Source organism: Parasteatoda tepidariorum, chromosome 9 (genome assembly GCF_982258835.1).
Source record: "Parasteatoda tepidariorum strain Cologne lab strain chromosome 9, Ptep-v5.0, whole genome shotgun sequence".
NCBI classification, from domain to species: Eukaryota; Metazoa; Arthropoda; class Arachnida; order Araneae; family Theridiidae; genus Parasteatoda; species Parasteatoda tepidariorum.
In genome coordinates this window covers 72,816,907-72,829,460 of record NC_141763.1, presented here as the reverse complement: position 1 = coordinate 72,829,460, position 12,554 = coordinate 72,816,907, and the positions used below count along the sequence as shown (strand labels likewise).

The window sequence follows — 12,554 nt, the reverse complement described above, 5'->3', positions numbered from 1 at the left end:
ATTTCAGCTATTATCAATAAAACTTTAGTATCCTCTGCTAAGCAAGAGCCTCCTGTTCAGTTCCAGATCGTATTCTTCCATGGTGCATAGCGTTTTTAAAAAAGTACTTAAAGGTGCTTATTTCGATTTTTGTTTTTTAAAAGCCCTTAAAGGTGCTTTTTTTCATTGGGTGTTTTTAAAAAGTGCTTAATTTTCCTTTTCAAAAATGATGTCCCACAGTGAACTGATCGTTAAGACACGGTTCCCAGCAGATCACCGAAGTCAAGCATCACTGGCTGTGGTCAGTGTGCGTGTGGGTGACCACTTGGATCAGTCTGCTTAGGAACCGAGGGTGTGCGGTATTGGACCTCGTTAAACTGTTCTACCGTAAAGTGCTCGACTTCGCATGCAGGTCATCGGGCTACCGAAGCAGGGGTGCCATCCCCTCTGCAGAGGATCAAAATTGTGATGGCATGTCTTCGGATCATCCTCAGGGATGTTTCCCAGACCATCACCAATAGCCCATTGCACAGTCTAGTGCGACGTAAATTAACAACAACAACATAAAAAATGAGATTTTTTTCTTTACTATGTTGATTTTCGCCACGTATTATGCAAAAGCGTGCTTTTTACATTGTTATATCCAACATTTTCACAATTCATTCAACCACAATCGATTTTGGCGTACAATTGGTCTATAGCTTATAAAAGTGCCAATCATTTTACATGTTTGATGAAATACTTGGGAGTCCGTCTACTGAGCTGGGTTCGGTGAGATTATTGCACTCTCATGTGCAACTCTGCTGCATTTTGCAAGATATTCTCAATTTCAAGCTTCATTTTCCACCTTCTGATATAAGACCGGAAACTCTCTTAATCATTTTTTAATAGCTAATATAATTCAAGAAAAGAGTTCTCTGTCAGAAACTAGTTATTTTTTTCATGATCATGTAAAGTCTTGCCAATGTATAGAGTGCTTAAATAGTACTTAAAAGGTGCTTATTTTTTGTTGAAAGATTTGACTAAGCACCCTGTCTTCTTTTCTTTAAAGTTCAAATAGTTATTGGTGACTCAATGTTAATGTTACTTCCATTAATTTTTAAACATGGTCATTTTCCTTATGATTTACATGTTTAAACAATTCCTGTCATATTTCTACAATCTAAGTACTCTTTCCCAAATCTAACCTTATTTGTTTCATGTAAAGTATGTTACACCTAAAGGGTTTCATCCTGCATTATATTTATTTTAATGGCACAATTCAGAAATCGCTTTTTTAATCAAAGCAACTGGTAAAATTAAATTCATTCTAATATTTAACTAATTCTCAAGTTTAATATTTTTTTATAGTAACATAGAGAAGGATATTATAAGCATAAAGACAAATAGCTAAATGATGTACAACTGTATCAATATTTTTAAGCAATTATCATCATAGCAACATGAAATGAAATTAAATATTAAAGAATCATGTGTTTCTCTTCATTCTGTTCAAACTCTTATTTTTAATTACAGTACAGAACCCGTTATCCGGAAATCAGAAAACCAAAAAACCGGAACGAAATTCGATAAATTTTCCCGCAATTTAAAAAAAAAAATTTTTTTTTCCTCATAAGATTTTAGGATTTTTCTTTCTTTTTTGAAAGATGTTTACCTTACCATCATTTCAGAAATAATCATTAGTGCATTACCTCATCGTTTCTTCTTATTTTTAAGATTATTTCCAATTTTTTTTTTTCTTTTTAGTTGGGTTTAACACTAAAAAAACGGCTTTTTGTAGCGATTCAGAAAACCGGAAAAATCAGTTATCCGGAATAGCGATAGTCCCGATCGTTCCGGATAATCAGTTCTCTACTGTATTTTAAATGTATGCAGTATTATATTTAAATGGAAATTATTTACATAGGTACAATAATTTTTTTTTCTCTGGTTCTTTTTTAGCTTCTAAGTAGATTAAAACTATGAGGAAAGGCCATCTCTATGTAGTGACTTCCTCGATTTTCGACCACTTTTGAGAGGCACCGAATCTTTTCCATAAACTTTGTGTTGAAGAAAAGCTTTAAGGGTGACCATCAATACCTCTCCCAGTGACTAGGCACACCTCTGCTCCAAATGCGGTTAAGGTTAAATAAGGAAACACAAAATAATATCAAAACAAAAATATTAGCAAAAAAAAAGTAAATTAAATGTATTCAAAATATTTGTGCAAGCCTTTTACTTAGAGAGCTCTTTTTGACGATAGCTGAAAAAAGTCTACAACCTCATTGAAACTAAGCATCTCAAACAAATAAACCTCTTCTTATCTTATAAAGATAACACATTTTTTTTGTTATAAATTCAAATACAAACTTTAACCAAAAAGATAATTGTGTATTTATTTAAAATAGTTCTATCATTCACAATTGGTAAATTTGTTTATACTCAGTATTATATCAGTAGAGATAATTTTTACTGATATTAAATTGTATTCATTGATCTGGTTTTCATGATGCTAGCACAAGTGGCATTTCTGCACCAAACATGTTTTTTTAAAAAATTACACCCTTCGATTTTTATTAGTTTGAAATATAAGCAATTTTTTTGAAATCCACAAATTAATAAAAAATATTTTTTTGCAGATTTTCCTTGTAAATTTAGTGATACTTTGAACGTTATTAGACGCCCAGTGGCGCTTTGCGCTGTCGTGCCACAGGTCCCTGGTTTGATCCTCGGGCCGGGCAAGGTTGACTCAGCCTTTCATCCCGTCAGTGGGTCGATAAATGAGTACCAAGCATGCTTGGGAACTAAACACTGGGGGTTCCGCGTTCGGCTGACCACCTGACCAGAACATCTGCTTCTGCACCCCTGAGCCCAAGGTCAAGAAAACTGAGATGGGCACAGTAGGCCTTGGCCCTCTAGGGCTGTCGCTCTGCTGAGGTTTGAAAGTTATGAAGCATTGATTTACATGTCTACATTATGCAAAGTTTCACAAGTTGACCAGATCTAAAGTAATCGTGCTTCATCGTAGATGTGGATTTAAACAAAACCATTGTGGTAAGGTCTTTTTTTTTTTTTTTACAGTTAAAATTTTTATTTAACACTAGAATTATCATAGACATGCTTTTATTTTCTCATTCAAAATAATGTATTCGAAAATATTAAATCCAACTTATTTGTCATATTTTATTTAAAATAGATTCAGTTAATAATTTACACTGCTTTTGGTTGAGTATTTTTGTTAATAAAGTGCATTTTAAACCATCAAGCATTGAGCCCATGCTAAAAGTTATCCCCATTGAATAACTTAAGAACGATTAGTATTTTGATGTGTGAAAACCTTTAGCTTAAAGTTAGAAAAAACTCACACTCTATTGTTTAATGTGTATTTTAAATCAAAATTTGATATAAATAACTCGAAAAACTTTTTACTTTCTGCTTTATAAGAAAAGTTATTTCGTTATGTTATTTCCAACTTTTGAAAATTTTAGCGAGATTCCATATTAAATTAATTTTCTGAGATTTTCACAAATAGATATTAAGTTGAGCAATCAACATCTAAAAGTCATTTCACTCAACTTAATCAACTTTCCTTCTAGCTAAAAAATGAGTTGTATACTGACTTAAGTAAACACAAAATAAAATTTTAATAAACTATGATTAAAGACATATAGTATTTTTTTCTTTTTGTACAATTGCAATTTGCCAATATCATAATAATCTTTGATTGTTCAATGTACCGAGCTTTCAAAATGTTTAAAGACCTCAATCATGCAAATAATGATAGGAAAAATTTGTTTTTTTGTTTGTTCTGAATTGAAATTACTAATCTAATAATGTTTGTTATAAAAAAATGATAGTGTTGGAGAATTTTGTAATGTTTGAATTTGCTTCTTAAAAATTTTGTATAAATTTTTTTCAGGATTCTTACTTTTTATAAATATTATAAATTAAACCATCAATTTTTCCTTATCATATATTTTAGCTCTAAAAATGCTCTTTTTAAATTAATTTAGAATAATCAGCTTTTAATTATAAAAAAAAACTGTTTGTAGTGTTTATTCGTATCACAATAGGCTATCTAATTCCGCATTTTTCACTAACGGTAATTTTAGAGGCTACCTAACAAATCTTAACCAAGGATACTGGTTACTGATATGTTGAACGCACAGAAAATTATTTGTCATAAAATTAACTATTATTGCTGGTCAGAGAATTTTATTGTTTAATATAAAATTCGAAATGTTAATATGAAATGTTTAATGTATATTAAAATTCCTAGTTTTGAGATCAAGTCATGATCATTTAAATGCATAAAACATTTATTTATTCTGTCAAGTAAAAGTTTTCAGTTGAAAGCAGATTTCCTCATATATGTATTCATTCTGAAATTCTTTTTACTCATTTCCCTTAAAATGGCTTAGGAATAAGCTCTTTAATTAATGATTGAAATAAAAATATCTGTTTGTATTTTAGAGTTAGAAAAGAAGTTTTATACTTAGTTAAAAATCCATTCAAAGTGCTTTATTTTAACACTTTACCAATGTTACTTTTCATACACAAACTTTTTTTATGCTTCCCTTGGCTGTAGTTTAGATCTTACATGAAAATTAATAAGAAAACAGACAAGAAATTAGAAAAAAATTACTTTATTTATCCTAACAAAAATAACATATTTACATAATTACGGAACATTGTTCCTGTCACATTTTTAGGTAGATAAAAACCCAGGTTATGGCGATGAATGCTTGTTAAAAGTGTATTTTACAAACAATGATTATGATGAAATTGTAAATTATTATAAATAACAATGTTAATCTTTCTTTATTTTAATGAGAAAAAATTCTCATTTCTATTCCTAAGATATAAAAAACAAAACATTATTCAGATTTACAGGGAACATTTTAACAAACATAAAATGTTTTACAATGGCAACTAATTTTGAATACTGTACAGGGTATTCAAATAATACATCACTTCTTCAAAGCATCGTTAGATATTTTGTAATTAAGTAGTGTACACAATAAAATGTTTAATTTCATCGCTGTTTATAAAAAAGTGAAATTGTTCAACGAGTATTGACATACATTAGATTTTGTGCAGATCTTTTACAGTATTTTTAACATTCTAATGGTATTAAATTCCTTCTGCAATTATGATTATAATCATAAGCATCACCTTAATTCAAGAGCTGTTGACAAATTTATATAAGCTTATTATTACACATATAAAATCGTTCTAGTTGTATATGAATCTGGAACAATTTTATTAAAATGAAAAGACAAGCATATTTTGTAGCCCTTAAGCTTTACCTGTTTGTGCACTTTTTATATTGTTGAATTTAATTCGTTGGAAAGTCTATTGAAATCTGAATTTTTGTATATCTATATTTACATTGAATATTTTAATTTCAAAAATATTAGTTAATTTAAAATATCAAATTGTTAGACTAGCGAGTCATAAGTTTTCTTTCAAATTTGATAATGAATAATCTTATCTTACCACACAAAATGATTTTTACTTCTTTTTTAAAATACCCTGTACTAAAATAAATAAATTACATATTTCATCTGACAAGATGCCTAAACACATGTCAATAAATGTTAACCATGTTAAGAATGGATGAAATGTGCATAAAAAAACAAAATGCATGAAAAATGTGAACTGAATTTCTTTTTTTTCTTTATTAAATTACAATAAGCTCTGTAGTTGTAAGTGCCAATAGCATTGTTTTATTACATTAACGCGTTTAGCTACTTTGTATAAATCTGATCTTTTCATACAACTAGAGAAAAAAAAATTCTTTTTTTTTTACTATCACTTTATTTTAAATGAAATTAAGCTAGTTTTGTCATGCCCAACACTTTCTAAAAATGTTTAATTCATTAAAATAAATATATAAATTTACTGTAGGAAAAAATCAAAATGTCTGATTGATTTTCATTATTAATGTTTTAACTCTACACTGCATGAATATTATCGGATTATTAAAAAAGTTTCCTCAGGCAATTTCATATTTTAATCTGTGTTCTAAAATTAAGATTTTTATAAAAAGTTTTAGATTTCTGACAAAGATTCACCAGGAGGTATGGGAAAACCTAAATTATAAGATTTAAAAACCTAACTTATAAGATTTGGAAAACCTAACTTATAAGATTTCAGCCCTCTTTTTTTACTATGATATATTTAAAAATGTAAGAGATCCTTTCTAAATTTCAGCGGCCAAACGATCGAGTGGTCATCATGCCTGCCTGCAGAGTCAATAGTTACGGGCTTGAATCCAGTGCAGGACATCTATGTATCTCTCTGTGTAAATGTGGCCCACCCTATGAATGTGTCTATGGCAGTATGGCACAGATAATGTTGCTTGCCTTCATAATATATGTTCACGGTGCCCACTGGGATAGCGTTAAATTAGAAACACTTCCAGCATCTTCCGATATGAAGAACAAGTTCGGTGCTTTCCGTTAGAAAAAAGCTTCAAAATTTCAAATTATCTGATAATAGTTAATTTGTAAAAAACAAGTCAGCTTGGTGACTACCAAAATGACGTTGGGTATTTGTTATCTCAACCAATCATAACGAGCTATTATCAGGGATGTTTAGTGTTCAGTCACCTACTGTACTGTGAAAACGACTGAACAGCAAACACTCTGGCAGTATCTTTATTGTCAGTGTCATTTTAGTATCCACAAGATTAATTTATTTGTTAGAAATTTTATAAACTTTCTTGATATACAGAAAATTAGTAGTGGTTTCATAGAAATCCTATTTATATATAGGCAACAAAAAAAAGATGGTGGGCAAAATCAAGTTAGATTTTTCAATACCTTTCCTTCTGAATGTTTTTCAAAAAGCCAATGTGTTTGTTTTATTCATATTTAGAATTCGCTTTACGTCACAGTAATTACCCCTAGCTTTAAAAAGTAATTTTGCAGAAAATTCAACGCAAAACTGATATCATACATCACTGTGCAGTGTAGAATTAAATTTCAAGAAAAAGCAATTTAATTTTAATTTTTGAATAATAATGTTAAAGAAAACTCCATCAAACATACAATTATCAGATTATACAATATTTTTAAATATTTCTTGTGCTTCTTTATTAATGCGAGGCTCAAAACATTAAAAATAAGCTGCTCACACACTTGAAGCACATTATCAACCATGCACACATCTCCATGATATTGATGAATTGCTATCATCTCTCGCAAAACTCAAGTTGACTTTTACTAATTTTTCATCATTATATGCCTGAACTAGTCACGTGCATGAATCAGTTCCAGGTAAATAAATCACTTGAGGTATAAGTTTGTAATAAAAGTATTATTTGGATTTGACAACCCTGATGATCTAGATTCTAGAGTTGTAATGATTGTGATGACCGTTTGATAAAATGGAACCACCAGAACTTTTGTGCAAAGGTTCTTTACTGGAGTGTTGGGAGTACCTACTGCTCGGTCTTGAATGGACAATGGCATAATGGTCACTAGCATTGCTCACTGATCTAGCAGTGGAGTTAAGAGTCGAACCTCCCGACAGGTAGCCGGGCTTGTGAAGAGAACTGCGAGAGCCGTAGTGGGAACCTGACACCCAACCCACTCTGTAAGGATCGTAATCATCCATTTCTGAAGGTTCTTTATCAACAACCTGAAATGGAAAGTAAAATTATTATAAAAATGTAAGATTAGCACACTCAAATTTAGTTTCAGTCTCAATTGTTTTGATATTTTCTGTTCGAATGTGCAGCTGATGTATTATTTCATTATAGCACTTTCAATTCCAACAACTTTATAATTCTAATACACTAATGTAATTTCTAAATCACTAGAAATCCTTTTTGTTGGGTTGTTAGCAAAAAATCACCAAAAATTTACCTATTTTATTTATATGGCTTATTACTGATTGTATTTGAGGAGCCTAATATGTAATTTTGATTCTAATAATATTTTTTCAATGTAGATATTAAAATGGAGAAGATGGACTTTAACACTAAGAAGAGGATCAAGTAAGCAAACGTATGGTTTTCTTATGTCTGCAATTACGGGACAAAATTCCACATAACATTCTAAATGAGGTAAACAAAAAATAGGATAGTTAAATTTTATCGTAATGTTGTAACGAAAATGATGAAAGAAATCGTTTAATTTTCCTCAATTTCTTTTAAAAATAATTCTAATAACTCAAATATTCTTTTAAATAACTAAAATATTCTATTTAATTTTACTGAATATTTTTGAAGTTATAATTAAGGAAAGGTAGGGGCAAAAAAATTTATGTTCTTATAAAAATGTCCATATCTTCATGAATACTTAAGCTAGGTTTACAAAATTTTATGTCGTTATTGCATATTATAACCAAAGCAGAATATGCAAGTTACAAGCTTATTGCTATATTTTATGGCATAAGGTGTTCTAAAGCATTATTTTTTTATTGCTGGTCCTTCAAACCTTTGAAAACTGTATTGATATTTATGAGAAATTTCATAGACAATTATTTTAAAAATTAAGATGTAGTATATGTATTTCTTGAAAAATTTAAAAAAATGCGGAGTACCGAAGTGTTTCCATCATTTTTTTATCCAACCCTGTAGTAAAGTCATTTATTATCAGCAAAATATACAATTAATCTGTATTTACTGAAGAAAAAATAAAGTAAATGCGAACAAATGTTAAATGAGCTTACCTCTGTTTTTGTACATGTACAAGTAAGTGATGAGCAGAGGAAAATATTGACTATTAACATCACAAGAAGCAAAATGGCCAGGCAGATACACAGACCTATCAGCCAGGGGAAACGCCATTCTGTACACGTTTCTAGAGATTCTGCCACTGAAACACAAAGTACAAAAAAATATAAAATTGCTCTTAGTCTATAAGTAGCATTCTTCTTAGTAAAAATACCGTGTTAAATCTGAAATGAATATTCCAGATTTTAGATTTGTTTTCAAAATAACAATGTAATTCGCAATAAAACTGGTGTAATTTAGTATCTAACTGGAATAAAGATTTAATCACTAAATCACTATTTTTACTTAATAACATAATTATTTTTAAACATTTGAGTCAATTGATATGCTTAAAATGTTAGTTTACCATTAATTTACAGTCATTAATTTCTGGAATCCAGATTTGAGGTACTTTAGTTACATTACATATTTCTTTTGCATTTTCACTGTTAAGGCATAGCATTATTGAAAATAAGATGGGAAAAAAGTAATATTGACAAACTATTTACTATCAATTTGGTAGGGCTACTTTTATTATTAGAAAATAATTTTGAAATGTTTACAAACTTTTTTGATTGTATCAGAACTATTAGTTCTGTATTTGCACATTATTAACTATGTGAAAAAAAGGATAAATTCTCAAAATTATTTTTGAAGCATGAATATTTTCTCTTAAGTGTGCAATAATTATAAGCCATTTTTAATACATTTCTAACAAAAAAATTTTTTTAGTAATTTACACTTTAATTTTTTTATAATAACTTTAGCTTTACTTTTTATAACTTTTTTTAGCTTTAGAAAATTTTATTTTAATTAATCTTTTGTATTGAAAGTTATACAAGCTATTAAAAATATTATTTGTTTTGATTTTAATGGAAAAATAACAATGAGACAATAGTATTTCATAATTATAATAATAAGGTATTTTGAAATATTTCGGATATCCTTAAAAATGCTTTTTGGTAAAAGAATACATTTTTTAGAATATTCTGAAAATGGAAAAAACATTTTTAATTTAATGAAAAACATTTTTAACAGGAACTTAATCTTTTTCAATTCATTTTCAAAACATTCCTACTGTATAATGAAATGTAGCCCTTACACCATATGAGCACCTTGCCCAACTAATCAGGTCTCTGCCTTTTAATGGCCTTAGTAGGAATGCAAACTAATTTTTATCCTATTCAGTGCGAGAGCTGGTACTTCTCTTTCCAAACTTCTACACCACAATCAATGCGAGGGCTTTTGCCTTATTGTGTATACATGCCAGTTTAGTTAGCTGCCAGGATCAAACTCAGAACCCACTGCTCCCTCCTCAGTGTTGTGAGCAACTCATTTGCCCAAGCAGTTCGTGAAATGTAACGTTTCTGAAATTTTACTAGGGTATAAATCAGTCTGTCATTCGCTAATATATCGTTGGGCTTAATTTAGATCTGTAATTGATTTCTGTGAAAACATCTTATATAAAAATATACTGGTATGATTCAATACTGTGGCAAACATTTCATTGATAATCATTTTATTAACTCCACTTATTGTTAGATCATTTCTGGGAATTCTTTAATGCAAACTGTTTTGAAGTAAACTAGAGCGAGATAAACAGGGACTGCTGAAAAATTGTAAGAAAAAATACAATTTACATTATTCATTACAAAGCCTTCATATTAATTTCAATTCCTTATTTTGTGAAACAATGTTAACAATCCATGCAGATTCTATGAAGATAAAGTGAATAAAATTAGGTTGTGGTATTAGTTGAAGTAGAATAATTTTGTTAGTCAAGAGTCTCATTTGAAGTTTATTATTGTGAAAAGCATACCAGAGCTGTGAACAAAGTATGGCCTGATAGTTTATGAGATACTGGGAATGTTTTCAGTTTAAAGTGGATGATACGTTTGCAAAATTTGAGGTAATATATATTATAAAATACTATTATACTTTTTCCTCGACCAACTCTATTTTCCCCAAAATTTAGAGACAATTAGGTATTCTTCCAATATTTCCAGAACTAGGTACTGAACCTGTACTAAAACCTGTATGAAAATGAAACCTTTTTTTTCAAATGATAATCTGGATTGACATTTCGTCAACTCAGGGGAATTAGGTCAGAATATTGCGACGTTGCTCCCACAGTAAAGACAGGCAGTACAGGGAATGAAAGAACATGCATGCCTTGTCCAGAAAAGGAATCAATATTTCTAATCAATATTTCTAATCAATATCTAATCAATATTTTAGTGTTGCAGCTAGTTTAATGATTCATTTCAAATTATACCTGATGATCTGTCATGATAGTGTAAGAGGAGTAAAGTAATAACTTACAAATTGGATCTCCTGGCTCCAGTACGTAAACTGAGGTAGATGCCATAAGTTGTCCGTCATCAGTTCCATTTCTCACTCGTGGTAATGCCCTTGGTACAGGGTCATTGGGTCCTCTACAGGCGGGCTGTAAACACAAGATATAAAGTTAAACTTGTTGTTTTAAAATATTATGTTATGAAGAACCGTTTAGAACATTTACACTTGTGACAATCTTACAAGCAAAAAACCTTCAGCATGTGGACAGTGCAACTTATTGCCACACCTGCTGATTGTTTTTAGTCTAAATAATCTTTATTTTTGAAAAGTAAACAAAAATTCCGAGACTAATTTTTCTAAACATATTTCTAATAAAATTTAAAAAGCTCAATTGAGAGAACATCCCTAAATGTATTAAATTCAACTTGAATTTAAACGACTAAGTTTTTATGTATAAGGACCTTATATTTTAAAATTTTGCACTATGTTAGATTACGCTGAATTTTCACTAGAATAATCACTGACTACGTCAAAATTGCTTACAAATTTGGATTTATGAAGCCTTCCTTTGCAATATTATCCTTATTATGAAGGAATCCCCATATTATCCTTCATAATCATAAATTTTGATTTATGATTATGAAGGATTATTATACGGATTTACTCCGTTAATTCTGCTACCAGAGTTACAATTGTTCTACTTTTAACTGCATGCGTTAATATTTAATTATTTAAAGTACATTTTCTTTTATTCTACTGGAAATTGAGAATACATTTTAAAAGTGAAATTTCACTACAGACTTATTTACTAATCCAAGTGCTTTTTTATTTTGCAGTTTTAGAATTCATAAGCACAACAGGTTGAATTTGGCCATAATCTAATGTGAGTCTCTTCGAAATTCTTAGCCCTTTTTTTCTTTAAAGAAGGCGCTATACCACGGGAAAAATTTCTTTATGGTTAATTCTATTTAACCAACTTCTAAAACTTGGAGAAAAGTGAGTTCAGGTAACGTTAGAATAAACAATGAAGTTTCAAGCGCTGAAAAAGGTTTTCAAAATATCGAAATGCAAGCAAATTATCACGAAATAACTTCTCCACCGTATAATCCTAACTAATTTTGCAAATCTGTTTGCATTTTGATGTTTTGAAAACATTTGAAACTTCATTGCTTACCTTAATTCACTTTTTTTTCTGTTCTTAAAATTTTAAATTATCCAGGGTGCGTAGCGTTTTTAAAAAAGTGCTTAAAGATGCTTATTTTCGTTTTTTTAAAAGCCCTTAAAGGTGCTTTTTTCCATGGATGTTTTTAAAAAGTGCTTAATTTTCCCTTTTCCGAAATGTAATATTTTTCTTTACCGTGTTGATTTTCACCACAAATTATACAAAATTAATTCTACCCCAATCTATTTCGAGCACAATTTATTTTACATGTTTGGTGAAATACTTGCTGGTCCGCACTTGCGTATACTGAGCTGGATTCAGTGGTAAGGATTTTTGACTCTCATGTGCAACCCTGCTGCATTTTGCAACAGATTCTCAATTTCAGACTTCATTTTCCGCCCTCTGTAATAG

General features: G+C 29.8%; 1 protein-coding gene across 3 annotated transcripts in view; it reads right to left on the bottom strand.

The window, feature by feature from the left end:
- Nucleotides 1-4,588: 4,588 nt before the first annotated feature.
- LOC107437618 (uncharacterized) overlaps nt 4,589-12,554 on the bottom strand; it is a 162,605-nt gene continuing 154,639 nt past the window's right edge. For 2 of the 3 annotated variants that reach the window (XM_087152124.1, XM_087152123.1), the window contains exons 8-10: nt 11,006-11,129; nt 8,641-8,786; nt 4,589-7,605 (exon numbers count right to left, since the gene is read on the bottom strand). In XM_087152124.1, coding sequence (XP_087008250.1) covers nt 7,309-7,605; nt 8,641-8,786; nt 11,006-11,129 — 567 coding nt within the window. In that variant the 3' untranslated portion in view covers nt 4,589-7,308. The remainder of the gene's footprint in view (nt 7,606-8,640; nt 8,787-11,005; nt 11,130-12,554) is intronic. The other variant, XR_015429340.1, reaches the window with a different exon arrangement.